This window comes from Podarcis liolepis (genome assembly GCF_965112155.1).
Source record: "Podarcis liolepis genome assembly, chromosome: 16".
Taxonomy (NCBI): Eukaryota; Metazoa; Chordata; class Lepidosauria; order Squamata; family Lacertidae; genus Podarcis; species Podarcis liolepis.
Genome location: NC_139567.1, coordinates 2002360 through 2015944, shown reverse-complemented (window position 1 = coordinate 2015944; position 13585 = coordinate 2002360). Strand labels below are relative to the sequence as shown.

General features: G+C 44.5%; 1 protein-coding gene across 18 annotated transcripts in view; it reads right to left on the bottom strand.

The window, feature by feature from the left end:
* SORBS3 (sorbin and SH3 domain containing 3) overlaps positions 1–13585 on the bottom strand; it is an 81922-nt gene that overhangs the window by 33462 nt on the left and 34875 nt on the right. For 4 of the 18 annotated variants that reach the window (XM_083480464.1, XM_083480454.1, XM_083480452.1 and 1 more), the window contains exons 2-7: positions 10718–10937; positions 9911–10019; positions 7802–8059; positions 4168–4276; positions 2240–2472; positions 1056–1119 (exon numbers count right to left, since the gene is read on the bottom strand). In XM_083480464.1, the coding sequence (XP_083336590.1) occupies positions 1056–1119; positions 2240–2472; positions 4168–4276; positions 7802–8059; positions 9911–9928 (682 nt within the window). In that variant the 5' untranslated portion in view covers positions 9929–10019; positions 10718–10937. Of the gene's footprint in view, positions 1–1055; positions 1120–2239; positions 2473–4167; positions 4277–7801; positions 8060–9436; positions 9535–9910; positions 10020–10717; positions 10938–13585 lie in introns of those variants that run through there. The other 14 variants (XR_014520212.1, XM_083480450.1, XM_083480461.1 and 11 more) reach the window with 6 other exon arrangements.

Sequence of the window (13585 nt, the reverse complement as noted above, 5' to 3'; positions counted from 1 at the left end):
AAGGAGTTATGTACAAATAAGTTTTAAGTTTTAGGGCTTTTTATGGTAAGATAAGGTTAAAATAAATTAAGACAATTTAATGACAGAACATAGTGAAAGATGGAAAGGATTTGCTGAGATAATTAATAACTAGAATACAAAAAAGGGAGGTGTGAGGAGGTCGATGAAACAAGATAACGAAAGATAAAGATTTGGGAATATTGGATTTGTTTTTAATTTTTTGTTTGCTTTTGTTTTTGGTTTTGATGTATTGTGTGTTTTGTTCTCTTCTTTCTTTTTATTGACTTGTATTGTTTAATTTCTTTTTTTCTTTCTTTTCTTTTTATTTTTTTCTCTGTAATTTTAAATTCTCAATAAATATCATTAAAAAAAAACAACAAAAATTTGTGTATTAGTTGAAATTTGGATGAAAATGCTCATGAATTTTAATGAGGACTTTAAAAAATGTAATCTAATGTGGAAATGTGAAGAACTGAATTTAAAATTGAAAAAATGAGAAGCTGAGAGAAGCCAAAATTGTCAGATTCACCCAGCCCTAGCCTTTACCAGTCCCTCCATTTTAATATATAAAATGCAGCTGTTACCTATTATTATTATTATTATTATTATTATTATTATTATTATTATTATTATATACCGACCTTCATCCACAGATCTTAGGGTGGTTCACAACATAAAATTACGATATAAAAAACACAAAATACATAATAAAAAGAAGAATAAAAACAAACCAAAAATCCCACCTCCCACAACAGAGAGGAACATTTTCTCCTGGAGCCCATAGTTTGAAGCCTGAGGTTTATCTTCCTGAAAGCCACCAGCTGTGTTCAGGATAAGACTTCTTACTGGCCAGAGTTGCACTATTTCACTAGTTTTGTTTTCCTAAAACAAGGAGCCATTGGCAGCCTAGAAAATGAGATTTGAACCACTAGGGGATGCTCAATACCTGTAGAGAGCATGTCTCATTGGATAGATCACATGCTGACGACAGTTTCTCAAGGATCATTGATACAATTTTAGGCACTAGATTAATGTGATGCCCTGACAAACTGTACCAGGAAGCTTGCTGTGGATCTGCTGGAACATGCTCCGATACCAGTCCCGAGGACTATCCACACTCTGCAACAGAAACCAGATATGCAAATTCACTAACAGCTGCAAAAGAGAATTGAAGGGGTGGGGGTGTAAGACAGGGTTGAAGTGCTGGGTAGGAAGGAACTACGGGCAGGAATCTATGGGGATCATTTCCCCAAATTTGTCTAGGGAGAAGATACATTCTCCGACAGTTTTGAAGCTGTGAAGACTCACTATAAGCAGTGAAGGGAGCACAGTTTCTTCTTCTTTTCCTAAGGAAGTATCTCAGTTGTCAGCCTAGCCATCATTTTGCAACCTCCTCCACAATATCTCACAGCTAGCATCATTCTAGGGCATTGGGGATAGGATGGGAGAATGGTGCTAACCACAAAAATAGTGGAAAATATTTGGAGAATGTTCTGCAAAGTGATCTTTTTTCAGGAGGATGAGAAAAATAAAGTTTTATTCCGAGAAATTTCAGTTCAGCTCTATACTGCAATGCCTCCCACTTCCTCCTCCTCCTCCTCCTCCTCCTCCTCCTCATGGTGCAGATTCCCTTCTTTTTCCTTGTTGGCCTTTATCTATGATTTCATGTTGCGTATCTGCATATGCGCTCAAATCCAAGCTATGATGGGAATATTAGTTCATGTTAGCCATGGTTAGCAGCATCAGTACAGACACCAAGCTTCATCCATGGTTAGGCTGACAAGGAAAGAGCAGGCTAGAGCTCCAGTGGAGAAGGGTAGAAAATGGAAGAAGGAGAACACATTCCTAAGTCAGTTTTGCAAACTATGCTTTGTACTAAACCACACACGCCATCTGAGCTGGGCCTATGTGCTTTCTTTTCATATTTTTTGGCAACGGGGGAGATTTGTTGTTGCTTTTGTTGCAAACAAGCTCATGGAGGCCACTGGGAACACTCTCGACTTCAGGCCAACCTCCCACATTGTTCCATTTGATACAGCATTCAGATAACCATTCTTAAGAGGTTCTCACTTAATTGCAGAATCAGCCCAGTTTTCCAAAAGAAGCCTCAAGAGATCATGAGCTCAAATCAGCTTGGCTACAGACTTAAGTGCTTAAAGTACATAGCAGAGGAGAGGGGATGCTGAAGAGAGCTTGGATTTTTGCATCCTATTTACATCTGCTTCATCTACAGACTCACCGATCGTGAGGCAATGGGCATCCCAGACTCATCCACTGGTCCGATGCCATCATACTTCACCCAGCGTTTTTCCTTCCTCCGGCCATCTTTTGTCCAGGTGGCGGACCAGCCTGGTTGTGCAGTGCCATTGACAGCTGGGCGAGCAGGTGAACCAGCTGGGTGGGGAACAGGTGCTGCTTGTGATGTCAGTGGTCTAATTTCTTTAGCAGGCCAAGTGGGATACCAATTATTTGCTGCAAACAGATACGGGCAATGTATAGTGAGCCAGCTCTGCAGGAGGTAAGGTCAGCCAGACCAACATAAAGCAAACACAGCGGTTTACTGGGCTCATGCCATATTAACCACAATAGCCAAACATTTCATGGCAGCAATATACCTCCAACGAGGATGTGTTTGTGATAAACACAGGGTGGCCATCACCAGCAGAGCCGGCTTGTGGGTTTCCAAGCAGAGGAATCTGGCTAGCTGCTCATGGAAACAAAATGCTAGATATGATGGGCCTTGGTAAGGCGCAATAAATCAGTGCTTAAGAATCTAGTAGTCAGATGAGTCAGATGGCTGGAAGATACGATTATCCTGGACATAACACCAGCCTTGTTGTCACTTGCCTGGTTGCCCCAAGCACCTAGAATTTGACCCAGGCAAGTCTGCAGACGGCCAGAAGAGGTAGGGAGCACTCAGCCCCGCCCCCCGTGTTCCTATGCTGGATGCACAGGAGTTAAAAGCTCCATATGTCAGGAGTGCTCTGATGGTGTTTCCTGCTTGGCAGGGGGTTGGACTCGATGGCCCTTGTGGTCTGTTCCAACTCTATGATTCTATGCTTCTATGCATAGAAAGTGCATTGGTGGATGAGAAAAGAAACCCTCAAATGTTTTACTTGCCAGCCTCTCTCATGAATAAAAAGCAGATGAATAAATGTTTTTGCAGGCTAGTGACTGTTGGGGGGACTAATTTACAAGGCTGGCTGACTCCATGTGTTTCCCATGTAAAAATCTGTGTTTACTGTGTTTCCCAGTAAAAATCAGCCCTAATTCTGTTTCTGCTCCCACCAGATGGGAATTTTGCCCCAGCCAACTGGTCTAAAAGGGGAGTTTAGAAATGCTGTTGAACATACAAGCTGGTGCTTCCTCCTCCGCGACATAATTCTGCAGCCAAAGGTTACCTGACCAAAGTCCCATGAGATGTCAGCTCCTCCACTGATGGGAGCACAGCAGGGGCATTGCTAGACACTTAAGAAGGATTCAGGGCATGTGGCCATAGTCACAAAATTTCATAAGCTTTGCATATGTATAGACACATATTTATACATGGAGATATATGGATATACATTTAGAATTTAAATGTCACAGAAGGCATGTCAATTAATTATCCATCTAAAAGATCAGGTCAAATAAATTATTCATAGCACCCCAGCCCAGATCACTCCAAATAAATTCCTCTTCAATTCAATTACTTCCAATTTATTTATCAAAAAATCCTGCTCTGAATCAATTCAATTCCCCTTCAATTAGATCCATTCATTGGGCTGTAGCTAATGCTAGTCCTACTCAAAGTAGACCCATTGAAATTAACAGACAAGGCTAACTTAGGTCCATTAATTTCAGTGGGCTTACTCTGAGTTGAATATGATCCATTATCTCTAGATAAAGCCATCTTACATTAATTTACTCTTCCGGATTGATATCCTACACCTGCAAGTCAATCTCCCCCCTTAGGAAAAGATGTATGGCCCACAGACTCCCCCCCCCCCCCACAACACCACAGGAGCACTGTGAAAGCAGAGAGTGGGAAGCTGGGCTGAGTTTCAATCAAACACAAAGGCCCAAGCAAATGGGCAACACAGGAAGCGAAGAAGGCAAAAGGCCACCAGGTGTCCATTCTCTTGCCAAGAAGAAACCACTAGTTCCTCCATATTTGGCTAGAGTTACCTGAGGTTGTTTTCCACGGCTGAGAGATCCCATTGTGCACAGTGCGGGGGGCTGTGTTGTGGAACTCAAAATTCAAGGTGTTTGAACCACAATTACGAATCACAGGAATCTGCAAGCAACAGCACAAGCCCATTAGTTTCACCTCAGTTTTAAAAGCACCAGAAACGGATTCCAATCGAAATGAGACTTCTCACATTCTTCATAAATATCACCCTTGGAAGGTTCAGGAGTTCCATGTATTGCTAAGATAAATTTGTTCTTGTAATCTTCGGAGAGTGGGACATCTATCCCGCTATCTTTTGAGACTTTTTGTTCCAAAAATGCAAATGAAAGAGATAAGCTTTTCTCCCTCTTTGCAAAACTGCCCTCTCCCCTCCTCAGGTTTCAGCAACTGGCATTCAGAAATAAGCTGCCTCCAAAAGATTGTTGTTTCTGAATGTCTAGAATAAAATTGTTAGAAAATAAATCTAAAAGTAATGATTAACCCAACTGCAAATTGGCTTTAGCTGCAAAAGAAAGGGCAGAATATTGATATTTGCCCTTGAATTTCTTATATCTCCGTCTATATGTATGTTGTCTGATTTTTTGTTGTAACTGAAGTTGTTACTGTCTGGAATAATAAACTATTTTGACTTATACCCAGTTTCACTGAGAAATTGGGCACCTAATAAACTAGAGGCATGGTGAATTCTTTTGATTGTTCTTACTGTGTTTTGCATTAAAATGTGTAAGCCACTTTGAGGATGGGGACTTTTTCGAGGAAGAAAGGCAGACCAGGGCTTGAAAGAAGTGAAACAAAGCCACAGTAACTCCCTGAGAAAGGACTGTTCTCTGGTTGTGAATCTGGGGGCACAGAACAGTTTTCTGGGACTGTTAACTTAGGATGAATGTGGAGATAGAAAATCTGCCAATGGGAGTTGTAGTCCAAAACATCTGGAGGCCCTCCAGTTGGTGAAAGCTGATTTAGGCTGCCGAGTTTAAAAAGTCTACCTTGGTCAACAAAATGGTTAGCCGGACAGCCTCATGCAAGCAAAACCAGCAATGCTTAACTCCTGCTCCCAGTGGACCAAGGATCAATGTACTAATGAAACCTACACCAGCCCATTATGAAAACCAATTCATTAATACAATCAGCCATAATTAGTCAACCTCTTCCTTTTCAGGAACCTAGTCTAGGGCACACAGACTTAAAACAACTTTGCAGCCTGCAGCTCCGATATGGAAAAGAAATGATGAGCAGTCAGCCGTCCAGGAGCCACAGAGAGGCTTGAGAACACAACCCCATTACTAAAGCCTTGTAAAACTAAAGTACTCTTTCCTATTCCTTATTTTTATAAAGAAATCACTCGCTGTGAGTCTTTTAAAACAATTCAGTTTAAAAACAAATATACAACCACTTTACCTGAACCAGTTTTTCCAGAGGCACTGCTTAAATTAATTAAACAGTCTTACATACTATCTGTTGTTTTTGTCTATGGAAAACAGGAGTGCCTGGTGTGCTCTGGTCCATGGGGTCACGAAGAGTCGGACACGACTAAACAACTAAACAACAAGACATACTATCTACAGTGGTACCTCAGATTAAGAACTTAATTCATTCTGGAGGTCCGTTCTTAACCTGAAACTGTTCTTAACTTGAAGCACCACTTATTTAATGGGGCCTCCTGCTGCCGCCGTGCCACTGCTGCACGATTTCTGTTCTCATCCTGAAGCAAAGTTCTTAACCCAAGGTACTATTTCTGGGTTAGCAGAGTCTGTAACCTGAAGCGTCTGTAACCTGAAGCATCTGTAACTCGAGGTACCACTGTACTAATGGCAGCTTTCCTGGGGGAAGCAGAGAGGAAAGTGCAAATCCTTATTGGACTCTCTCCAGTAATGCTGTCCGTCCCGTCCCGTCCCCCACTTTTTTTAAAGAAGCATGAAGTGCAGTCACCCTTTCTCATTATCGTCTAGTTTGTCCCTGATGAAGTAACCTGTGAGGCAGCACAAAAAAGAAGTGCAAGACCCTGGGGAGGAGAAACACGCAGAACATTTGCCTGGAACTTGAGGCCCTTCAGAAACTGCTCCCCTGAGTTCCAGGCAGCATGGCCCTGGGTCCTGAACCATGAAAGTCATAGTTCAGTGGCATTTAAAGGGTCGCAGGTTCCCCACAGTTAGCACATCCAGAGAATTAAACCTGCAGGGTTAATTGCTTAATTATTTCCTAGGATTTCCTCCTTATATCCTTTGAGAAACACCTGCTTCTATTTATCTTTATGATGTGAATACAGGCAGATGTGCCCTTTGGCCTTTCTGTCTAGGCTTATAAGTTTCCTGCTACACATGTTGCTTTATCAAATAGAGTATGAAGGCCAAGCTACCTGCTATACAAAATTACATGCAACTTTCCCCCCATCTTTTCTTTTGACTTGGCAAACAGTCACTGGAAGCTGCAGGTCAGGTGCTAAGAGAAAATGGGCAGCTGGGATGGTTTAGGACCTAACCAGATAGGATGTTGACTTCATGAATGAAATTAACTTGCATAATTTTAGTTATCTGAGTAACCCTTTCTGAATGGGGAGCCTGAGCAGTATGGGATCTTCCACCAGCATGCAAATAGTTGTGCCTCCGTTTGTGGGAGGGGCGGGTTGTTTTCATTGGAACTATGGTAGGTCTAAGCCTCTAAGGTTTAGACCCGTGTTTCCCAAACTTGGGTCTCCAGCTGCTTTTGGACTACAGTTCCCATCATCCCTGGCCACTGGTTTTGCTAAGCTAGGGATGATGGAAGTTGTAGCCCCAAAACAGCTGGAGACCCAAGTTTGTGAAATACTGGTTAGACTAAGGGTTAGATTCCACATACCCATCTTCCCATCCCCTGCTCCGCCCAAACTGGGGTTCCTAATTACAAAACAAAAAAATGTGCATGTTAATTTTATTCACACAATGAAGTTCAAGTCTTGTTTGACCCTTAAAACCTTCTGTATCTTTTTGCCTCTGCAGGGGCGGGGGGGGGGAAGAAGCTGGAGGGCATATTAGAAGGAAGATTTCCAGCACAGAAAGTATTTCTCACCCCATCTCCCATCACTCTATTCTGATCACAGCTTCCCATGGCTGCCTGTAATTCTAACAAAAAAGTTAGAGGTAAATTAAACAGAGCTATACCTCACAGGTGCAGTTTTCACCTAAGGCTGTTGATGCAGTTCCCAGTTGTGGGTGGCAGGGCTCCCCTGCAAGGGGGTGATGAGCAGTCAGGTGAGGGCCCTCACCCACTGGCAATTCCTCTGAATTAGTTTGGTTAAAGCAGGGGAAATCCTGGGAATTTTACAATCCTCAGAAGGGGGGGAATGGCAGCTGGGAAAGGGCTTCCTCTGTGACTGCCTCTAGCATCTTTGCTGCACTGATTCTGCTGTCTGCTGAAAATGCATCTCTTTACCCTGGCCATTGACAGTTAAGGTTATGTTGTTTTGTGGGACCTGGCTTTTTTGGCGAATTGATACCGTTCTGCTTTTGTTTGGAAGGATTTTCCTTGTTTTTATAACCATATGATTGTTTTACTTGTTTTGTGTAACTGTATGATGATATTGTAGTCACCTGTTCTGGGATCCTGTGGTGAAGAGCAGGTAAGGAATCTTATAAATGAACAACAGTCACTCACTCTGTGCTTCGAGGGAGCCCTCACCATCTGCGGAGTAGATGTGGCCTGAGGAGATACGGGGTTCCTGCTGCTGATGAAAGAGGAGTTTTTCTGGAGGCCTGATGGGATGAAGTCATCCAGACTGAGGCCCAGTGTTTCCTCAGGTGCTCCAGCTCTGGAGTGAGATGGCGGAGAGGTAAAACAAGGCCTTCCTTGTGGGGAAGGAGATGATGAATAGTTTCCTGGGACATGAAGACGATGCTCCGTGTATGTCGCACTCTGCACGGATTGGGAAAAGAGAACGTTCTTTAGGCATTACGACTTGGTGTATACAATGACAGTAATACTGAGGCAACATGTCACCGCCAGGTAAACCCTTTCAGCTCAGAATAAGAGTGGCTGGCAGATAACCTCAGGGCAGGAGCCGGTGGGCTGGGGAGGTCTCTACCTGGGTCAGGAGAGCCTAAGGGAAAAGATCCCGTGGAAGGTCCTAGTTGGTGGGTGGGATTTCCCTCACCTCATCCCACCTCCCTACCAGTCCCCATAGAACAAGGCCTGGGCTCTGCCTCTGTGGCTATCAGAACTGGTTGCACATTTTGCCACGTAACTTTCTTTCTAGAAGGGATAGACACTTTGTCAAAGAAAGAGCTCAGAGTCTGAGACACCTTTCCAGGAGCACAAGTGAATGCCTTTGCATGTGCCACTTCACTCACAGGCACCAGATTAGAAGCCCTTGGAAGAGGGAGTCAAATTTTGAAATTAGTTGTTGGAAAAAGGGAAAACACACAGGCACATATTTGCATAAACTGATTTATGCATAGATAATTTTTTGAAATAATTGTGGGGAAGACTGGACCAGGCAACCCTTATGCCTGCTCAGCCAGGAGCCGACTGTTGCTGGGCAACCCCATTCCCGCCCCGTTCTTGAGTATTGTTGAAGCAGACACTCCTCGTATCCCTTGGAACCAAGAAGCGTCTTCCAACAGCCCTTCAAAGAGAAGACTGTCCTCTGCAAAGTAGGGCACATTTTGCAGAGTTGCTTACCTGAGGCTGCCTCTGGTTACTGGGATATGGGGTGGTATGCACTTGTTTTGCTAGCCTAAGCGTTTACACTCGCGCAAAAGAACGTTCCCTCACCCCCTCCTCTCTGTGTCCTCTCCAGATCTAGGGGGCATGCAGACGGGGGGTGGGGGGTGGAGAGTTCCACTGCACAAGCATAAATCCTTGCACTAATAGAACAAGCTACTTAGCAATACAGTCAAACCTCGGTTGTCGAGCGTAATCCATTCCAGAAGCCCCTTCGACTTCCAAAATGTTCAACAACCAAGGCACAGCTTCTGATTGGTTGTAGGAGTTTCCTGTGCTCAAGTGGAAGCCACATCGGACGTTTGGGTCTCGAAAAACATTTGAAAAATAGAACATTTACTTCCAGGTTTTTGGCATTTGGGAGCCAAAACGGAGGCATTCAGGAGCCAAGGTTTGACTGCACATGGGATACAACCCACAGGAGCCTGTATCAGATTGTTCCATCTGTCTAGCCCAGTACCGTGCCCCCTAACTGACAGCATAAAATCATGGAAGGGACCCCAAGGGCCATCTAGTCCAACCCCCCCTGCAAAAAGCATCCAAGACAGGTGGCCCTTTCCCATCAGCTGCTACCTGGTTCTTGTAGCTGGAGATGCCAGGAGCTGAACTCATGCTGCATGCAAAGCAGCTGCTGAGCTACGGTCTGCTCCACTTGGTGTTTCTCTCTCCTGAAAACAAGGGATGGAAACAGCACGGCCAATTTAGCTATTCCTCTGCTTTGTGCATGTGATCTACTCATCTGCCCAGGGCTCTGAGCCTCACATTATGACATCCATGGGAATGAGAGAAGCCAATGCCTTCTTTTGGCCCCTAGACAAAAGCCTGACCAGAAATCCCAGTGCCTCAGCCAGCAATGGATTAAATCCCTGCCTTTATTTACAAGAGACATCAACGGCTCCCCTGGGATCTCCAATCCACACGCCAGACCAATCTGTTCAAAAACATTTCCTGTTATTTAAAGACAGGCACAGCAATGGTAAAAATAATACTAATGTGACTGATAACAGTATCGCTATGAGTTAAAGCATAATAACCAAGGCTCACGTTCAGGGACTGAAGCATCCCAGATCTGGAGTTCTGAAACGTCAGCAGTGCCTGTCACATGCAGATGCTTCCCTCCAAGAGGCAGCCGTCAGCTCAGGGTTGCTGTTTCCTAGGCAGGGAGAGGAAAAGAAAGGCATGATGGAGTTGCCCTGGAGCCCGGCCTCTTTACAGCTTCACTTAGCTAGTTCCTTAGCCAGGAATGTGTTCCCTGCTCCACCAGAACCCTGTCCTCACATGCCTTTGTTTGTTCACTTTGCTAGGGTTGTCAACCACTGATGGGATGTTTAATTAATTTATCTCCCGCCTCTTAACTAGTAAATTGATCAAGTGTCAAGAAATGTGCATACCACCAAAACCTCTATACAGTGGTACTGCATTTAAGATCAGGAAGAAAACACAGAATTGTTGAAATACTGTTAAAAAAAAGGCAGTCATAAAACCATAAAAGCAATCAGCAAGGAATAAAAGCAACAACAGGTAATAATATTCAAAATCTAAAACTCAAGAGGAGCAGCATTAAAACTATACACTAAACATCTGGGCCAATTAAGAACTAAACAAACCCTAAACAATACACTAAACACCTGGCACTGAAAACTTATCAGTGGGTGCAAGGCAAGTCACCTTTGGAGGGGGATTCCAGAATCGGAGGGGGGGTCATTTGCATGCAAGCGGGAGGGACCTTGGGGGTTCTTCGTGCAGCTCAGCTGGGGGAAGGGAGCCAAGCGAGGAACAAGCTGGATCAGCCTGGCAATGCAGCTTCTCCTCCCTCTGTGGTATGGGGGGCAGAGCGCAATGGGGTTTCACCTGGAGGTATCTCGCAGGTGAAACAGCCGCTGCTCCTGTGTCCCTCTGCTACCAGTGGCCGATATTGAAAGCTGTGCTGGTAGCTGAGGAACACAGGCTCCAGGAAGAGCCTCCTCATGAGCCAGAGGTGCACTGGGGCTTTGCTGAAGCTAGTCAGGTCTCTCCCCTCACTTCCGGGCCCACCTGAGAGGTGCCGGAACTCTGTTCTGGTGCGTTACGGCTGAAAAAAGTCCCAATAATAACAATAATAGGAAAATGTGAAAATGAATTGAAAATGATTAAAATAATAATATTTAAACACAACAAAATTCCTAAAATATATTTCTTCTTTGCAAATTGTTCTTGGATGTACAAGACCAGGCTGCTAAACCCTGCTGCAACAAATCTGCCCCACCTTCTGAAGTTACACTGTGTTGATATTGCTCACATCCACACCATACATTTAACTGCTATGGCTTCCCCCAAAGCATCCTGGATGGGGTTAAGGGGGCTCAGAACTGTAACTCTGTGAGTGGCCGGCTGCATTTCCTAGGATTCTTTGGGGAACCAGTCTGAAACAGCTGCAGCTCTGACCCAATAGGATGCTAGTCACAGAGAAGTGGATGCCAACTTTCTCCATCTATATAGGAAGCTGCCTTACTATCTAGACCAGACTACCTAGACCAGAATTGCCTAGGACTGGCTGTGACACTCTGGGATTTTCAGACAGAACGGTCTTCCCCAGCACCTGACCTTTTAAGTGGTGATGCCAGGGATGGAAGCAGCAACACAAAGTAGACAGTACTGCCTCCATCAGGATCCCTCTCTTTCAACCATTCCCACCTGCCTCTGGCACAAAGAAGAAGCCGGCTCCTTCCACCCAGTCTGCTGAAAGAGCAGCTCAGTCAGGAACCTCCTGCCCCTGCAGGGTTCCCATTCCAGCTGATTATCATAATAATTACTATTCATGTTAATTTGTTGTTATCGGATCTGTTTATATGATATTGCCATTTTTGCACATTGTTGTTATCCCTGCATTGCAGTGTGTGGGCCAGAGGACCCCTGGGGTCCCTTCCAGCTCTATGATTATTTTTATTTATTTTGTTCTCTGCTCTGGGATTGAAAATATTCAGCGAAGAGCAAACTAGAAATGCTGTTTTGTTTTTTGTTTTGTTTTTAAATATCCCCTTCTGCGACAAGATGCTTGAAAGGGTGGTAGACCCACAATTTCAATAATGCTTGGAGGAAGCTGATTTTCTTGACTCGTTTCAATCCCGTTCCAGGCCCAGTTTTAGCACCAAAACAGCGTCAATCAGGAGAGGGAAGTCTGACATGGCTGGTTCTCCTTGACCTCCCCTCGGCTTTTGAGACTATCATCCAGGATATCTTCCTGGTCAACAGTATTTTTTAATTCAAGCCCTGACTGCAGAGAAAGAACTGGTTTGAACTCAAAGGTGCTTCGAGGCTGAGGTGCAGTGGGAGAATCAGGAGCACACTTAGAGGGTGCTTTTTATAAAGCCAAGATGCTGCCTCCCTCTATCCCACCGTCAGAAACTGACCAGACTGGCCACCGAATCTTTCTTTGACACTCTGGACAGGACAGCTCCCGGCACCTGAGGGCAGCAGGCCGGCTGAGGAGGTGCAGATCAGGCCTCTGTCCAAAGGCAGTCTCACAGCAAGGGCAGGCTCTGTGCTGGAGAAGGAAGAGATGCGCCAGAAGGAATGGCCATTTGCATGGAAAAGGTCTGGCAAGGGAGCTCGTAACTCCTGAAGCTGTTCCAGGGAGTAACTGGAGCAGGACAGACTGAGCCACACGCTTATCTGCTGGGCGCTTGGGAAACAAAGTCTCATTTCCACAGCTGGTGTGATGCCCACAGAGAGGTTGCTGCCTGGCCCCTTTTCTCTGCCAGTACAGGGTCTGAGTGTGTGCATGTTGGCTCTGTCCTTTCATGGTGGCTGTGGCAATGCAAATGGCTTTGCATTAATAATTCAGCCCCAGACAACGCTCTACAGTTTGCTCGGCTGCATGGCTGCATTCCTGTGGGGGTGCATAAAAGGGGGTTTGGTGGGAGGGAGGAGCAAAAGTTTATGGGTGGGAGAGAACAAGCTCCAGGAGGCTGCAGCCTGGGCAGGAAGAGATAAGGAAGTTGACGGGGCATCCATACCCACAGCTCTGTGGCAGAATGCATGCTCAGCCGCCATCACGTTCACCCAGGGCTTAAAGGTCCCCTCACAGAGCCCCGGAGAGGCACTGCCAGTCACTGCAGTCAGCACTGGGCTGGGTGAGCCAATGGCAGGAGCCAGCTCTGTAGGATCTTTTTTTAAAATAATATTTATTAATTTTCAACAATTTAAACACAACACTACAAAAAACCAAAGAAAAACAATACAACAATACAATACCGTACAAAAAACACTACACAACACTAACACAATTAACAAAACAAAAACCATTCAAAACACAATCCAATTTCAATATCTTATCTTTCATTCACGTTTCCACGACCTCCTCACACCTCCCTTTTTGTCTTCCACTTCTATTAATTGTTTCAGCAATTCCTCTCCATCTTCCTCTATTTTCTATCCTATAATTATCTTAACACATTCTAACTTTATTTTTCCCTTTAATACCCTATTAATCTATCTATACCTAATTCCTTTTAACATTTCTATTAAAGCCATATAACTTCATTCCAACATTTTTCTAACATTCATTAATTTTACAGTATTTCTGTAAGTAGTCTTTAAACTTTTCCCAATCTTCTTCCACCGATTCTTCTCCCTGGTCTCGGATTCTGCCAGTCATTTCCGCCAATTCCATGTAGTCCATCAACTTCATCTGCCATTCTTCCTGTGTGGGTAAATCTTGTGTCTTCCAATACTTCGCGA